We start from the raw sequence: 17,542 nt of genomic DNA, 5'->3' as shown, positions 1-17,542 counted from the left end.
ATGTTACCATTTTATACTGTTTTTTTTTTTTTTTTTTTTTTTTTTTTTTTTACCCAGTCGTCTAATTGTGAAGGAGAGTGTATTTGTTTTAATGAATTGGAAGACATCTGATCATAATTTTTAAATATTTTCTGAGACCCTGACTGATGGTGTGGTAAACATGCAAATGCATCCCACCCTTGGGCCATCATATTCCTATCTTTAAATTTCAGATTTAGATTATTTTAAATGATGCAGTGTGATTTGATTTGTTGATCTTGTTTGTATTTTCATGAGCTGCATTAAAATGTGATGTTATACTGGCTCTGTAGTGCCTCTGTGTCAGAGGGACCTTGCAGTCTTCAGTGGAGAATTTAGATGTAGACCAGTTTGTGCTGTTTGTGAGGTGATGTGTCGCTTGCCAAGGAGGATATGTTGTTGATAAGTAATGAATGGCTCACTCAGTGTCTGCAGTGATATGGCAGGGCCATGGAGGATGTGATCCCTCACCGTAGCAGCACTCAGTCTGTTCCCATAATGCAGTTTAATCTGGAGGCTACACCCAAGGCGCCGACATCCCCCTGCAGAACATCAGCCTGCAGTGGACGGGCCTGGTGGAAACCTTGACTGGCACTTCACCCCTCAGTGATGACAAAAACTCTGTCTGCTTAAGCAGCTATTACTCCACCTGATCGGTAATCATGACGTGGGCCAGGGCATAAATCCCTCTGACTGCTCCTGGTTAAGATGAAGGTCTTTGAAGGAACACAGTGATTAGGTGACCTTGGACAGGGCATGGAGAAGGCAGCCGGAAAGAGGGTGGGCGGGGGCGAATCTTTTCGATTATTGGTGGTATAATGACATGCTCTCATGCAAATGAGGTTCACTCAGGCTAGGCTCAATGGGAATGAACCAGGGACCTCAAAAATGTATAGGGTTAATATAGGATTAATACATTTTATTGAAAGCCCAAGGCGAAATTTTGCAGCAGAAATCTGCCAGGCACGAAGAAAAAGTGGGATAGGATGGGTGGGTGGGGGTGGGATGGGTGGGGGAGGGGGATGTCCCAGTTCAGGGGCTTGGTCAGATTTCCATATTGAGAACGTTATAGTTGCTCAGGTGGTGGCATCAAGTGAAAGGCAAAGTGAAAACAACATGCACATTTTTTAGGTTAATATAAATGTAAATGCAAATTATTTGCAAATAATGCAAATAAAATTGTAACCTCATCTCAACTTTTCATTTGCCATCTGGCCAATAGTAATTTAAAAGGATTAAAAGCCTTGCAAATTCAGATAGATTTATTTTTTGACCATCAGCGCAATTTCTGGTGGAGTAACATTTAACGAGAAATGAGTAACAGCTGTTTCTTCTTGTGAGGCAACACCTGATTGAACCCCTAATTACGCAGGGAGAATCCTCAGCAGACCGGCCCAATTAGCAACTGTTAGCTAGCATGAAGGCCGAGCGTTCAGTCCTGCGAAAACCACACCTTCATCGACCACGTCCTTCAAAGGAGTCAGAGTCCCCATGAAAAGACCTGCTGTCACGTCCCATCTCCTGGAAAACAGAACATTTTTCATGGCCGTTTTCACCTGTAGGCGTACTGTAAATAAAAATTCAAAATCAGCTGAAATCTGAACACCCACTCCATCCACCCATTCATTAGTGATTTGCTCTACTACCCTATTAAATGTTTGTGAAAGCTTTTCAAAAGCATTTGAACACAGTAATTCTGAGGTTGATCCAGCATCATGGACCTGATGTTTAATACATTTCTTGTAAATTTTAGTGCTATTTTTTTTTTTTTATACATTTTTTCTGGTTATGCTCTTGTAATTTTTATTTATTTATTTATTTATTTTTTTTGCTGATGTGCCAGTAATTTTTTGCTCATTTGCTGATTGGCGTTTTTCCCATGTTTTCAAACAAAGTCAAGTGAATTTGTCTGAAGTCCACCCAGTTTCACTGATCTAACGTGTGACTCCCCTGAAGTCTGCAAACTGAGGCCCTGTCCGCTACTTTTGTGATGGCGAGGTCCAAACAAAAAGGAAAATTGTACACCTCCTGTAACAGATGTATTTCAGGCTATAAGGTATTCAGAGAGATTCATCACATTTTGAAAATGCGTACTTTTAGTTTAGTTTTTATTAGTTTCAGTGTCAGTTTTAGTCTTTCTCCCGATTTTCCCCGCCAAACTAGGACACGTGAGCTGCTTGAATGTGCCACTTCTACAATTATGTATGAGAAATCGGCACAAAGGCGAAAACTGTGACATTCCCCTGTCTTTGTAAACACACAATACAGTTTCATTTTTTCTTTTTTTTCAGGTGCCACCTTGTTTTTATTTTATTTCAATAAAAAAATGTCTTAATCTAAAGTAAGACACTGCAAACATCCAATTTAATCACTGAGGAAAAGAGAATTATTAAATTCGTTAAGTACGCGATGCTTGATTCTGAATGGTCTGTTAATGCATTTTGCCTAAATAAATCTTGCCATCTACCACAGGAACTATTTTTGAATACAGATGTTATGGGTAAATAGATTGGCCGGCAGGTGTGCGATAAGACCGTATTGCGCACGTAGTTCTGCTCAAGTTTAATCACCGTTCTGTAACCATAGCAACACAGGAAGCTCAACTGTCAAAGTTTCAACGTCTTCAAGAACAGCTGAGTCATCCACTTGATAAACTGAACGACCGGGAAGGAAAACACAAAAAAAAAGGATTTTTAAAATATTGTTTCCTCGTTTTTTCCTTTGTATTGTTGGCAAATGAGCACGGCATAAGCGGAATAATCAACTGGTATGTATGCGTTAAACGGTTTTAAGGCAAATAACCACCCGCTGCAAAGTGGAATATCCCTGACTGCCTCGCTTGTTACACGGTTTATACCGCGGTCTACCAACATCATCGTTAAAGCACGGAAATTACAAAACTTTTTTTCGAGGGTAGGCTTGTGCCGTCCTGTGTGTTTCAAGGTATGTTTCACGGTTGCCAAGGACAGTAGCTGATTAGGTTAACAGGCAGGCAGCTAACGGTAGCCAGGAGAGGCTCTCCCGGGGTTAGCCTGCACTCCTCCCGGTCTGCAGCGGCTGGCTGGAGCCGCTCTGCGGCGGGAACTCACAAGGTAAGCGGCCGAGTTGTCTTTCTCACTCTGGGTGTCGCCAGTCAACTAACTTACACAAATGTCTCTCTTTCCACTGTGTGGGCAGCTAGCTTGCCATCCTACAAGCAGTAAGCTTCTCTTTGGTGATGAGAAGCAGCTTGGCGACTTTTTTTTTTAGAAATAACTGAGGAATCACAATCAAATATGAAGCATATCTGTGTAAAAATAAATATCCAGATTTATCCGTATCAGTTGGTAGTGGGCCGCATTCGTTCAAATGAGACCTCACAGGGGCTGGATTGTTTTTTGCTAATGTCAATATGACTCATGTCAACAGGTGGACATTTAAAGTTACATACCGATTTATATTTTTAAATTAATCAATTTTTAGCCCACCAGTCAGTGAGAAATTGAAAAAATAATAGCCTAGGCAATATAGAATTATAGGAAGCTGAAGAGAGAGATGCATTTTCTTGAAAAAAAAAAAAAAAAAAAAAAATCAACATTTGATATCAATTTTTTTGCTTTTGTGATAGCATGTTTGCTGGCTTTTCCTTTACTTCTGGCTGATGGATAGTTTGTAGTGCTAGGTCTAATTAATTTCTCATAATTTCTCATTAATCATTAATTTATCAGTTTATCATAGAAACCTCTAATTGGTGTCACACATAGTTGATAATAACTAGATGGATTTTTAAATTTAAAAAATACATTTTGATTTAATAATATATATTTTTGTTTGTTTGTTTGTTTTTTCCCCTTTCCCTCCAAAACCTCATGGGGGCCCGATGAAACTCCTGGTCCAGATTTGGCCCCCGGGCTGTATCTCTGGCATCTCTGGTCTAGTGTCTCTGATCCTTTTAATATCAAACTGTTTATGATGACTTGGAATCAGATCCTTGCCAGCCTGCCTAAATGTTATTCCTCAGATATGCTCCATACTCCTGAGTTTCAGCGTGAGTGCAGTTAAGTGCAATTAACTGTGTAGCTAAGTTAACTGTGGTGGGATGGAAAACCCTAGCGGACCAGGATTGAGAGCGATTACTCTACACAGAAGGCAGCGCTGCGTATTGATTATGTTAAAGTTGTTTGTGAATTTTCCCATTACGGAAACATCTACCAATGGTAAACAGACCTACTTGCTTTTAATTAAAATTGTATGATATAGTGAGTTTTCAGCTGTGCTCACACCTAGTTTACCTTGTTTAGTTTGGTTGAATTAGACCTTGGACTGGAGTGTTTACCTGCTTAGATTGGTTCATTTGGAGAGGTAAGCACACCAAAAAACAGCCTTTGGTTGGAGAGAGTTTGTGTCAGTGTTTTCATTCGTGGTTGGAAAGCAGTCGAAGTGAAGATAGGAAAACAGCCAAGGTATTTAATGAGGCTGATCGGCTGATTTTTGTCAACAAACTTAGATTAGAGCAGACGAAACTCTAATGATCCCCGTGGGGAAATTGGGGAATCATCCATACCTCAACTAAACTGGACAACATAAACAGTAGTAATTTTATTGATGCTTAGGATTAAAAGTCGTGTCTAATTTTTACACAGTAGATTTGCTTTGTTAATTGGCCATGGGAAACCAAACCAAATCAATGAAAAAAAAGCAATAAAGTTAGGATCACTTTTAGTAAAGGCTGGTGAGTAGATTTTTTTCCCCCTTTTTTTTTTTTTAAATAAAACTTCAAAGTCTGGCAACTGGGATGACAGGTTGATTTTCAGATCATGCAAAAAAAGAGTTCTGGCCTGGCAAATACAACAGTCGGTGCTGCAATGATTCAATAACCTTGGATATAGTGCTTTCTGAATGCATTGTACTGTAAAGCCTTCTCTTGCATGTGGAGTAAAAGGGCAGCAAACACCACACAGCTTAAGATCAGTCTTATGAATCATTCATTGTTTACTGGTTCAGGGATTTATGCCAAGGAGCAGGAGGCCATTCCAGCATTGTCTTCTGAAACTTTTCTTATGGTGCTCCCTTTTAATAATTTGTTGACATGCCCCTGCTGTTGTTGAGAAAATAAAAGTGACCTCGCTCTGTGGTGAAGGTCAGGCAGTGTCTAATGAAGGCCCCATAGTCCTACCGAATTGATTTCTTACCCATTTCATGGCTAGAATGCAGAGTTGCTGAGCGTTGCCATGGGGAAAAGCCCCGGGTACGAGCCAACGTTTCCCGGAGCCAGTTGTACACCAGAATCTGTAAACACAATTACTTTTCTCTCTTAGTACATCATTATTTTCTCTCTCTCTCCTTTCATTAAACAGCTCGCTTACATGGGTTGGCTTAGTGATCTCTAAGAATGTCTTTTTTTAAAACATCTTTCAAGGAGCCACAAGAGAGGGATGTGGGCTCGCTGCAAAACTGACGTACCCAGATTTGTGCAAATATGGGCATGCATCCAGAAGCGGCGTGACATTCTGAAATCATTCATCAGCGTGAGCAGAGTCATGGTACTCTCTCTAGTCTTCATATTCTGATCAGAGGCGACGTGGATGGCATTTAAGTCTAAATACCACATGGCGTATGTCACTTCTAGATATACGCTTGCAATAAAGATTCATTATAAAGGTGTGAGGCATCATTGAGATGCGTCACAGTGCATTGCAACTTTTGGCAGATTGAAGATATGAAGATTAAGGGAGAGAGCGCATTATACTGTGGTTATACTTAATAACCTGCTTAGTTTGGCCCAAAGCCCATTACTCATCCATAATGCATATGACCTGCAGCTGGCCAGGAAGCTAAGTCTGCTCTGGTACTGTGAGCGGGTTTGCATACGCTAATCTATGTTTGTGCACGTGGGTGCAGGTGGTTTTTGGTATGTGAGTGTGTGCGTCTGCATTTCTGTGCTCCTGTTCACTTGTCCTCATTAGACCTGTGAAAAATGCATATTTGAACTTGTTAGATCCACTTGATTTGTGTTTCACAGCCCATGCATCTCTTAAAGGAAAATTCCACCCTCTGACCCTCTTATACTGTTATAAATCATCAATCTGTGATGTTTAATGCATTCCTGGAGTTACTTTTTTGATGAAGTGTTGTAATTTACATTTTTCCCTCAACCTGCCTCATGTATTTCTACTTCAGTTTCCCAGAATGCTTTTCAGTAACCCCTGCAGAATGTGCCTGAACTTGTTGCGTTCAGCTGTGGGTTTGCTGCTGCATTGCTTTCTGGTCTGTTGAGGATATTGTCAGTGGAAAAATTGATATCTGTTTCTTGTGTGATGGATTTCTCCCTGTATGACTGAACAGGAGTTGAACATAAACTGGTGGCTTCTGGACTCAGAGGGACTGACACCAACATTTACCCGTTGATTGTTTCACTGAAACATTTTCTGACACTAAACTCCATTGTATCTGCTGGAAATGTGAACATTAACTCATTTTTCTTTGGCCAAAAAATACAGCAACCAATAAAATGTACTGTTGCTCAAACTTAGTCAATTAATTGATGATCCAATCAACAGAAAATTAATGGATTATTGCCATTTAACAAATAAAAATGCCAAATATTTGCTGATTCCAGATTAAGATGCTTATTGTCTCCCTTTTCTGTGTTCATATTATTATTAAAATTAATAGTTATTTTTTAAATTTGTTTTTATAAGGAAACAATTTGAAGAAATCATCTTGAGATCTGTCAAATTCCAGAAAGTGTTAGCCATAATTCTTAACACTTAATAAACTAAACAGTTGATCAATAATAATTGAAAAAAAAAAATGATAGAGTAAAAAACAAATAATCAAAACAAACAAACAGAAAAAAAAAACAACATAATCTTTGGTTGCAGCCACTAAAATGGACAAGGCACATGACCAATAGTTGTTTCTAAAAGGTGAGAAAGCTTTTTAGGGTGGATTTTCCCATTAACAGCTAAAAGATATTTTGTGGGGGTGTACATATATGCTCCCTCTCGTGTTTAGATTTATTCAGCTACTATTCTAGTATTCTATTTCACCTCGGACTGGTCACTGGATGACCTTGAGTGTGTTGAGTGTAATACAGGTCTAATGGACTATCACTGACCTGTCAGGCTCACACACAGCTTTCTATGCAGCTTGGATGAGCTGCAAATAGCTTCCTGAGATAGCAGTTACTTCTCAACCTGCAACTTAAAGATAGGCCTGGATGAGGAATATTCTGAGACATGTTTTTTTTTTTCTCTGTCCTTCAGCTGGACACCATAGCGCTGACATTTAATTCAGTGACATAAGCAGTGTATTGCATCGCTGCTTTGAGAAGGTTTATTTGAATAGGCATGTGGCTTAAGGCTTAAGACTGCACCACATTGTGGACTGTGTGCGTGTTGTGATCCGCTTGCATGTGTGATGCTGTGGTGGCTCCTGGCTTACCTGTGATATTGATGTGATATTGTTTACAGACAGACAGAGACAGAGAAATACAGACGCAGGCATTCATTTAACACACATTACAGTAGCAGCGAGCAAATATAATTTCCTGATTAGGATGTTTGAGGTTGGCGAGGACGCCGCTTCAGCATGCCAGATTAAGAGGTTTGCTCTGCTATCTAAGTGATCATGTTGCAGTGCTGGATGTGTTTAGTAATTGGGTCAACATGAGTGTGTGCTTCATCTTCAGCAAAACAGAAACTAAACTCGATCAAAATGTGTGCTGCTGCAGAGAGGCACTAGCTGGTTGTCCCTTCCCAGGTTTGTAAACCGACTTCACCGCCTGCGTACCTCCAAATGACACTTTGCTCCTCTGCAAAAAAAAAAGAAGAAAAAAAAAAAACACCCTGGCACATTTCAAAAGCTCAGTGGCTTTAATGAGCCACGGTGTTGTGGCAGTCGTGGCGGTTGGGTGTCAGGAATGAAGCTCACAATAATGTGCCTGACTGAGTGACGCTGTATGTTTCCCACTGTTATGGTAATGAAACCAGTTTGTGTGTGTGTTTTTTTTTTTTTCACTCACCAAAGGCTGCTGCCATTTCTTCTGCGGCTGATCTTACCATAGCCACCTGCATTTTGTTTGTACAAAATTATCTGCAAATAACCATACTGCTTAGCAATACACCAGGCCTGCATCTTTCTTATGCAAATTCAGTGGTATTTTAAACCTGAAAGGGAAAAAAAGGAAAAATGTCCAGGATAGCTTCCTTCAATTGTGTGTTTGTGCTCTTTTTTTCATCTAGCACCCAAAGCTGCAGTGACAGCATAGTCTGAGTCAAGGAGAGGCGCTCGGAGAAAATGAAGGGGAAGATGAATTGACATAAGAGGTCATTAGGATGACTCATATTTGGCCCTTTGCTTTCAAGGCAGAGTGGCATGAAAGAAGGTAGAACATCAATAGGTAGCTGGGTTGCTCCGAGGTCCAGGGGCCATCTCTTTCATGGCTTCCACCGCCAGCTGAGGAAATGGCCCCTCAGCCACCAGCCTTCTGCTTTTCAATGGTAATCAATTCAGCTTCAAAGGTGTCAGAGACATTTCTACAGAGACTTCTGCAAATCGAGCACGCCTCTCCCAAACTCTGAAACCAGGCTGTGTTTACTGATGTGTTGCTCTGGTGATTGCTGTTTTTTGTGTTTTTTTTTCCCTTCTGGAAACTGATGAGTGATGTTTGCCATTTTGTATCTACTTTAATTATGCCAACATTCTCACTACATGATTCACTTCATTTTGGATGCTATGTTAGAAGTGGGAAATTTTTTTCAGGAAAAAAAGGCAGAATAAACCAGATCAACCCAGTATGATCAAGACAATGGTACTTGATTCAAGGAAATTGTGGAAACAAGTTGATTAGCATTGGAAACAAGTGGGATTATATCATCCCACTGTCAGATTTTTTTCCCCCTTGCTTTATGACAAACAAGATTTTAACACTTAATATGAGACTAAATGGCTTGTGAGGATGGAGAGTTGTTGTAGTGCCACTCTGGCAGTACAAAGGATTAAATGGATGAAGAGTTGTAGCTAAAAATTCATATCACAGTACATTCTCTGCTCCATAATGCATGTTCTCACATGTATTGTCTCACTTGTATTGTCCTAAAAGAGCAGTGCATTTGACCATTAATTGACTCTTCAGTTTATACTAACTCGTGTTTGTGCAAAAATGTGAAAAGTAATAGTCCTAATATATTGCTAAAGGGCAAGGGCTGTTAAATACAAATCACCTTTATACTTAAGTGGTAGAGTTGCATTTTAAACATGATATTTTTCCATCAGTAGTCACATCTTGTACACCACATTTTTTTTTTTTTTTTTTACAAACGCCTGAGCAGTGTTAATTTTTATAGAAATGGCAATCTGTGTGTAGGTCATCAGCTGTTGTCAAGCTGTCAACATATTTAGCTTAACATCACCTGATCTGATATCTATAGAGCGACTACCTTACTTGCAGCAGCTGTGGTTCATGTTGGCCATTGTGTTGCCATAAAGAAAGCATTTATTATGATGGTGACCTTATTTTTGAAAGATGTATTTTCAGTATAGGAACGAGGACTGGTCTAGCTCTAAGTTTTCTGATGAAAAAAAAAAAAATACAGTTTAGTACAGTGTTTTCTCCTGCAGTAATCTACCTTGAAATGCTATTTTCTTCCCTCTTAACATGACTTGTTTTTCAACTTTATGTTTTTAAGTGGTGCATTGAAGCCTCTGGTTTGCAATGATCAGTATGCTCGCGCTTTTAAGAACATCCCCTTTTTAAAACATGAAAAAAGGGCTTTGAATATTTCAAAAGAGACCTTGAATCAAATTGCAAAATTTCAGATGGATTGCATCAGGGGGGAATAGAAGAGGTAGAATGGATGAGATGTTTGACCTTTTCAGATTTGTCCCTGGGTAGTGAATTTGCTGGAGGGTGCCGGGGCAGGGAGCAGCGGTGCGTTGAATTATCACTCCCACTGTTCAAACGCCGCAGACCTGATCTCCCACTTGCTCCACTCCCACCTCTAATGGGTTACGAACACACTGGGAGAGGAGTGGAGACGGAGAGAAGGCAGGGGAGGGGCGTCTGAGCCTGTTTGATTGTCTGTGAGTTAAGCTTAGAAACAAATTACCGCTTCTCCTCAGTGCTGAGGAGAGGTATTGGTAGGTCACATTGTGGTGTCAAATCTTTAGCAAAAGCTTGTGTCACTCCCCTGAATGATCGAGCCGAGTCTCTGACAGCTGCTGGCAGGAAACATGTCAACACTCTGACAGATGCTTGCTATATTGAAAGGCTGTGATGACTTTTTAGTTGACTGGGCTTTCACTGCCCCCCTCCTCCCCACCTCAAATCACAGTACAGCGCCCAAGGAGGCAAAGAGATAAGAACAAACTTGCCAAGCCTACTTTGTAATAGTTTGCCAAGGCACGAAGGACATTACGTCTTTGTTAGATGAGCACAGCTGTCAGAATCACAATGCCTGGGCGACTTCTGTGTCTGTCTCTTTCTGGCAGCGTTCTAATCTCCTGGAAAAAAAAAATGTATGGCAGCCTCATGTTCCGATGATGAATTATGAATTGTGGTGTGCGATAGATACGCCACTGACAAAAGGATAGACCCTATTGATTGTCAACCTTTTCAAACTTTTTGGCAACACATTAGCACGTTTCCACAGAGTGGCAGCCACGGCATTAGCTGTGTTTTATTTGGCAGCTTCGTGCCGCTGATGAGGATGACCCAAAGTTCACAGTGTTAAACATTTGCTGGGATCAATACCGTCTCACCCATTTTGTGAGCTGCGAAGAATTTCATGGTGAAGCCACTCATGTTTTGTGCATGTTTTCTGAGGAAACATGTGAGTCCACCCATCACCTCATGCTACATCTGTCTCTCTCTGTCTCTCTGTCTCTCTGTCTCTCTCTGTCTCTCTCTCTCTCTCTCTCTCTCTCTCTCCACCCTTCTCCTCGCTCCATCCAGAGGGCATCTTGTGCGATGTAGGCGAGTTTCACTGTCACGACCAGCAGACCTGCGTCCCCGAGGCCTGGCTGTGTGACGGCGAGCCCGACTGCCCCGACGCCTCCGATGAAACTGACCAAACATGTAAGTCGTTCATTCCATCCATTCTTCACTGATGTCATATACACAAAGCTGCCACAGCATCTCATTTGTCAGGGGAGTCTCATAATTACACAAGAAGAGCCTGTGTGATGGATGCTTGATGGATGGATGATTGAGGACCTCTTTGGGGAAAAGTGCAATGTCAGGTGCTGTTTCCTTGAGTAGACTTCCTGTTCACTTGTGAAGAGACGACAATCATTTAAAAGCATTACTGGATAAAGATACATACCTAGTTTTGAAATTATATGTAATGTTCAGTATTTATTGCTTGTCTTGTAATATTTTTCTTTATTTTTACATTCAGGACATTTTACAAGGTCCATCTCGTATTTCGATTCTCCCCTATACTTACTTCTTGTTTTTTACCTGCAGATGAATCTAACCTAATCTAATCTAGGGAGTGCAAATTGACAGGGAACTCTCAGTTCTTGCACATAATAATAATCTTAAAGTTTAACTAATCATGCTGCAGTCAGTTGCCAAAAAATCCTCATTATAAAACTACATGCTGCCATTTATTGTAACAGAGACTTAGAAGCTACAAGGAACACCTGCTGCAAGGAGCAAACATGAAGTGAGGTTGTTGATGGTGATGTTAATATACATTTATTGCATTTGATTGTTCATTTCTTTGTAGTTTCATAGTCATATCACTGGCACATCTGTCATGTTAAAGTTTAGATTAGCACTGCAATGAGACTCCCAACATACCATTTTGTCAACACATGAACAGTCATGAAATAAGCACAGGATATTTTAGAAATTAACAATATAGATTAAATACATAAACTAATTTGTTGACTATATGTATTTTATCTGATGTTGCCAATTACAGCACAAAAATCACGATTCGGTACGTACCTCGGTTTTGAGGTCTTGATTCGGTACATTTTCGATACAGTATGGGAACAAAATGCAAAACGTAAAATTGCTTTAAATAAGCAATTTTATCTTTTTTAGGAACTTTACTGTAACATTATACAAACATATATATATATACAAAAAAATAGAATACTGCTGCAAAGTGCTGGTAATAAGTTTTCCAATAAATATTCTCATTATAAACAAACTATATATAAAATAAGTTTTCCAATAAATAAAATTTTCTCAAATGAACAAAATATATGCGGCTGCTTAAATGCCGTAGTCAGCTGCGTTTGCACTAGGGTGTTTTTTTTTTTTTTTTCTTGTACCAGAGATATTCACACTCGGATGACGCCATTTCAAATGAAATAGCCTGTTTGTTGTGTTGCCATGAACGTACTCGATCTCAGCTGAGAAATGTCGGCACACTGCCTTCGTTTTATCCACTTGTCTTTGTCCGTTGCAGTATTTGACCAGGAAGCCCAAGTGTTCCCCAACAGGAGATTTTAACGACAAGGGACATCTTCAAGCTCTATTTTCTTGCTACTGCCAGTTTCGATAGCATGTCATGCGGTCATGCTTCAGGTGTAGCTTATTATGCTTCTTCTTCGAGAGACTAGATGCTTCCATGGCATACTGCTGCCCTCTACTGTTTTGCACGTGTAGCTGCAGGTGGATACGGATAAATGAAAACGAAACTTACGTTCCGCCACCTATTATAGTCATGTGGTAACTCACTGGTGCTGCACACCTCTGTACCGATGGATTTATTTATTTCAGTATAGTTTTAGTTGATACGGGTCTGGGTTTTGTAATTGTTGTTCAGTTTCACTTATAGGGCCCTATGATTGTATGAGCGGCTAAGGTTGTATAAGCAGCGCTTTGATGAGTTGGCACTCTGAGACCTGGAAACACACTTTGCCCATTCTATTTAGTTCTTTAGTTTGTATGTGTGTTTATCATGTGGTCTTTGTGTTGTGTTATGAAGTTTAAGGATGGGTTTACAATATTTCTGCACCGTAACTGGTATTGTCTATTCTTTTGGTGTACCTCCATCAACATGAAAGTTAGATGTTATATTATATCTGGGTTTATACTGGTTCAAAGTAAAAGACTGGATGTTAAAGGCAGCTAATGTAGTGTCATCCTTCACAAGTAAAATCAGAAAGTGGGGGTATTATATGAATTATCTAAAACATACTTTTATAAAAATGTTGGGAAGGGAAATTTCTTTTGTCAGAAAGCCATTAGGCTATTTGTTACTTGTCAAATATGGATCAGGATATGGATTTGGATGCATCCCCACTGTGCTCTGGGTTTGGCGCAAAGGTGGTAGGAGTGGCACACATAAATGGGAGGTTTATTTATATGAAGATGAAGATGTGCTATTTTAGTTTTAAAAAATTGCATCATTGAAACAAGAGCCCTGTGAACGACATCTAATCTCAACACAACGTTATTTCTGCCATTCATGGCATGGCATGCTGGAAATGTGTTTCAGATGCTTGATAAGTCAGGTGACACATTACAATACAGGGTTCGGAAAGTCAGTGTGTTCTTCGTGATATGCTATGTTTTGAACAATTTATATAGGCCCATATGCAGTATATTGTGCAGGATGCCAATATGAATTTCAGAGGAGACACTACAAACAGTGAGACAGAGCGAGCCTGTACTAAGTGCAGAACTAAGAGCATGTAGAGTGGGCCAACCTGATGAACAATGAACAGCAAAGGAGTGATCAAGAAAACAAATGAGCATATTCGTGTTCCCCAGAGGATGAACCCTCTCAGTTTTGGCGACTTCACAAACTTTACTCAAGTGCCACCAGTCAAAATGTGAAATTTGTGCACAGGATATCCTAAATTTAATTTCCATAATATTTGGGGAGTTCCTTCATGCTCTCCAAAGGAACGTTCCTCTTGATTTTGATGACCCTATTACATTTCCTCTAGTTTCACCCTCAGGCCAAAATGTCAGTTTTTATATTTTACAATATCATTTGTGAAAACCCCACTACTTCCTCAGCTTCTCATGACATGCACCAAGCCAATGAGGGCCTTGTTAAGAGAGACAACTTGTGAAGTCACCTGCTCTTTTACCTGCCAACTAATCACAATTACTTTGCTGATAACAAACACCGCCTTTTATTTATATTGGACCAAAAATGCTCTTGGCAGCACTCATTTAACCCATAGAGAGACAGTGGCAGTTAAGGAAAAAAAAAAAACACTGTGTGTAAACACAATATAATACATTAAAACTGCAAGGACAGAAAATGCTAAATTCAAGCAAGAGCTTGTAGCCTGATTAGTGATGAAATAACCCATTTGCCCATTTACAAATGCAAGGAAATGAAACACAGCAGCTTCAGCTTCATAGGCTAGGTCTTAATCTTTGATTAGTGGTGATGTATTTGGGTGTTGGTGTGGCGTCTCTGCTGAACTGGCCTGGCCGTCATGCACGGTAGTCTGCATGCAGCTCCTTAGCGAGTTGCAGGAACATGGCACACAGACTGAATTTTTTTGGTCATGCACTTTTGACTACAACCTACAGGGTGTTGTTGAACAGCCAGTATAGGCCGACAACACCTAGTTGCCCTCACTGTGTACTCACTCAGTGACTGATTCACAACATCGACACCAAACTCGGATGTTTTGGATTTGTCTCTGGTGTTTTACATTGTAGTCATCAACCTTCAATATTGCAGGATACAGACTTTTTTTTTTTTTTAGGATCACATGGGACTCATTCTCTCCATCTTTATCCCTGCTGTGTTGAAATGTGGAGCTGACTGCTGTCTGGGTGAACAGGGTTTCAACTGTTGCTTGATCATTGTTCCCAGTACAATATAATTCTTTACCTACTCATTCTTATCTATACTGGCAGACTATTTGTCCTGATGATGGTTCATTGGCAGTTTGTCAGTTTTGTAAGGGAAGGGAGTACTAAGCTGTCCTCACACTAGTATGACTACGCAAATACATGCAGCATTGACAATAAAATAGGCTCACAACCTTCAAAAGATTTCACCTTGCTTTCACAGTGTCAGCTGGGGTACAGTAAGATGAATTTATGAGTCAGTGGCCAAACGTACAAATTTAAGTAATTATGCTATATATATATGTGTGTGTGTGTGTGTGTGTGTAGATAGATAGATATAGATATATATATGAAATGCCTTGGCATTTAAGCGTTGAAAGTAAAAGTGCTTATTTTTCTTTTCTTTTTTTTTCTTTTCTACTGCCTTAGAGTCGCCTGTCACTTCTGGTTGTGATGAATTTGCTTGAAACTTTTTTTCAAGTGCTTTAAGAACATTGAAGCTACATACATGCCAGAGGAAAAACAAATGTCCACTTTAATCAGTCAGCAATTGTTTGAACCTTGTTTTTTTTTTTTCATGCTAACTATATATTGCAGGGCTCATTTGCCGGTGTTGTAATTACAGAATAAAAGCCTGTGTGACAGATGTTAACATCTACTGATTTAGGACCTCTGTAGACAAAAGTACTAAATCCAGTGCAGGGGCTGTTTGTGCTGGTATAAGTCTTCCTGCTGAGAGGTGGTGTGGTTGTAGTACAACACTGAACCTATGAATTGTCTCAATTCTGTCATCGAGGTATTGTAATGATAATAAATGAATAAATAAATTAAACTTGCAGTCTTTTAGTTTTGAAATGATGTGTGTTCATTGTTTCTCGCTTATCTTTTTACATAATTATCAAGTTTCATCCCAGTACTGTATGATTCAAAACCACAAAGGAAATACGTGTCATACATCTTCTGTGTTGGCTGTTCATCTTGCACTTCTCTGCCATACAATCTGCTGGTTTTATCTTTACTTTCAAATAAATTTGATGTAATTTTGTGAAGCAAAGGAGTGGCCATTGACAGGCTACTCTCGGTGCATACATTCAATGATAACATCTAAATTTAAGTAATTATACTGCATTCAATTGACAACAAGCCTCTTGGATGAAATTATAAAGGTAATTACATATTGAATTTAATACAACAACAGCTTAACCATCTATAGGGACAAGGAATTGGGTTGTTGTATTTATATACATTTCTTAAGTGCATTAGCATAAGCTGTAAGATAGTTAAATCTGTAAAAAGTTGCATAGGTCACATTGTTTATTACTTGTCAGACATATTCATGTTACTTAGACATTTTGAATAATAACGTGTAAAATCCTCTTTTTTTTTTTTTTTACCCCTCTATTATGGTAAATGGCATGCTCTGTGTGTACATTCTTGTCAACACTATAACTCAAACAACAGTACATAATACAAACTTCATAATTACAATACAGGCTCCACCTATAAAGTAGATGATCTGATTAGGGTTTGGAGCCCCTTGCTGCAAAAATTTGCATATAAATGAGGAAAAACTGATTTTTTTTTTTTTAACTTTCATAACTCGTTAATACTTAAGGCATGGAGCTCATTAATGCCACCCATGTGTTAGGTGAACACAAGTATGTTGACACAAACATTTGGTGTTTAATGCATTTACTGTTGGAATGAATGCCCTCTGTAGCATAACCCTCAGTGGTTATCTTCAATATATGATGACTATGGCTGGACCTTGTGCCTCTTGTCTGATGTTGTCTCTATTTTTGTTGTGAAGCGCTCAGTGCTGTGGTGTCTCTGCACTTCTGCACTTCCAGGAGACCACCTGTCAACCAAACACTGTGTGCACAACTGTGACTTTTTTTTCCCCTTGAATTTTCTGAAGATGAAGTTTGAGTTTCTACGGAATCCCCCTGGGGGTTACATGGTGGTAAAAAGATGTAGCCTCAAATTATGAATCTGTACACTCTGATTTGTAAAATCTACTCTCAAAGTATGAATATATAATCTCGGGATTGACAATCCGTGCACTCAAATTACCTTTTCTGCAAAGACAGTGGACCATATGCATTTGGTGCAATTCAGAGTCAGAAGGTGATAACAGCATAAGCAAGGTAAATCCAGTTTATCTATATTTAAGGATATGTGACGCTAACGTCCTATATGATTTGTGCTTTGTATATTTCAGTGTGTGTACATTGTGCTTTTTATACTTCAGTTTCAATCTGAGGTTATAGATTTGTAATTCCACAGTACAGTTTACAAATCTGTGAATGTGTGCAGATTTACAAATATGGATTTACTGTTGTTTTTTTCTCATCATGTGACCCCCGGGGGGTTTCTGTAGGTGGTGCTTTTTTCTTTGTCTACTCAGACATGGTGGTTGTTACTCACCACGTTAATTACTCATTTCTTTCTCTGTTTATTCCAAGACGTTTCACTTCCTGTGCACCGGTATAGCTGGTGAAGCGAATGTGAAAGCTTTCATGGACTGGATTTAGGTTGAATTACTGTTATGTTATATAAATCAGTGACAGAGGGGAACAAAACAGACATTTATTCATACGAAAATGTCACAGATTATTACCTTAGCCTGAAAAACCAAGGCACAGGCATGACGCAATAGCAGAGCATGTTATAGGTCAATAAACACTGAAGCTGAGCTGAAAGAAAATTTAGCCTGCGAACAAATGCCTCCTCAAGCAAGATTTAGATTTAGTGTATGTA

General features: G+C 39.4%; 1 protein-coding gene across 1 annotated transcript in view; it reads left to right on the top strand.

The window, feature by feature from the left end:
• The window catches only part of lrp1bb (low density lipoprotein receptor-related protein 1Bb), a 278,342-nt gene that overhangs the window by 70,537 nt on the left and 190,263 nt on the right, over positions 1–17,542 (top strand). The window contains exon 2 of the mRNA XM_030080256.1: positions 10,955–11,077. Coding sequence (XP_029936116.1) covers positions 10,955–11,077 — 123 coding nt within the window. The remainder of the gene's footprint in view (positions 1–10,954; positions 11,078–17,542) is intronic.

Source organism: Myripristis murdjan, chromosome 21 (assembly GCF_902150065.1).
Source record: "Myripristis murdjan chromosome 21, fMyrMur1.1, whole genome shotgun sequence".
Lineage (NCBI taxonomy): Eukaryota > Metazoa > Chordata > Actinopteri > Holocentriformes > Holocentridae > Myripristis > Myripristis murdjan.
This window is presented reverse-complemented; position numbering and strand designations above follow the sequence as displayed.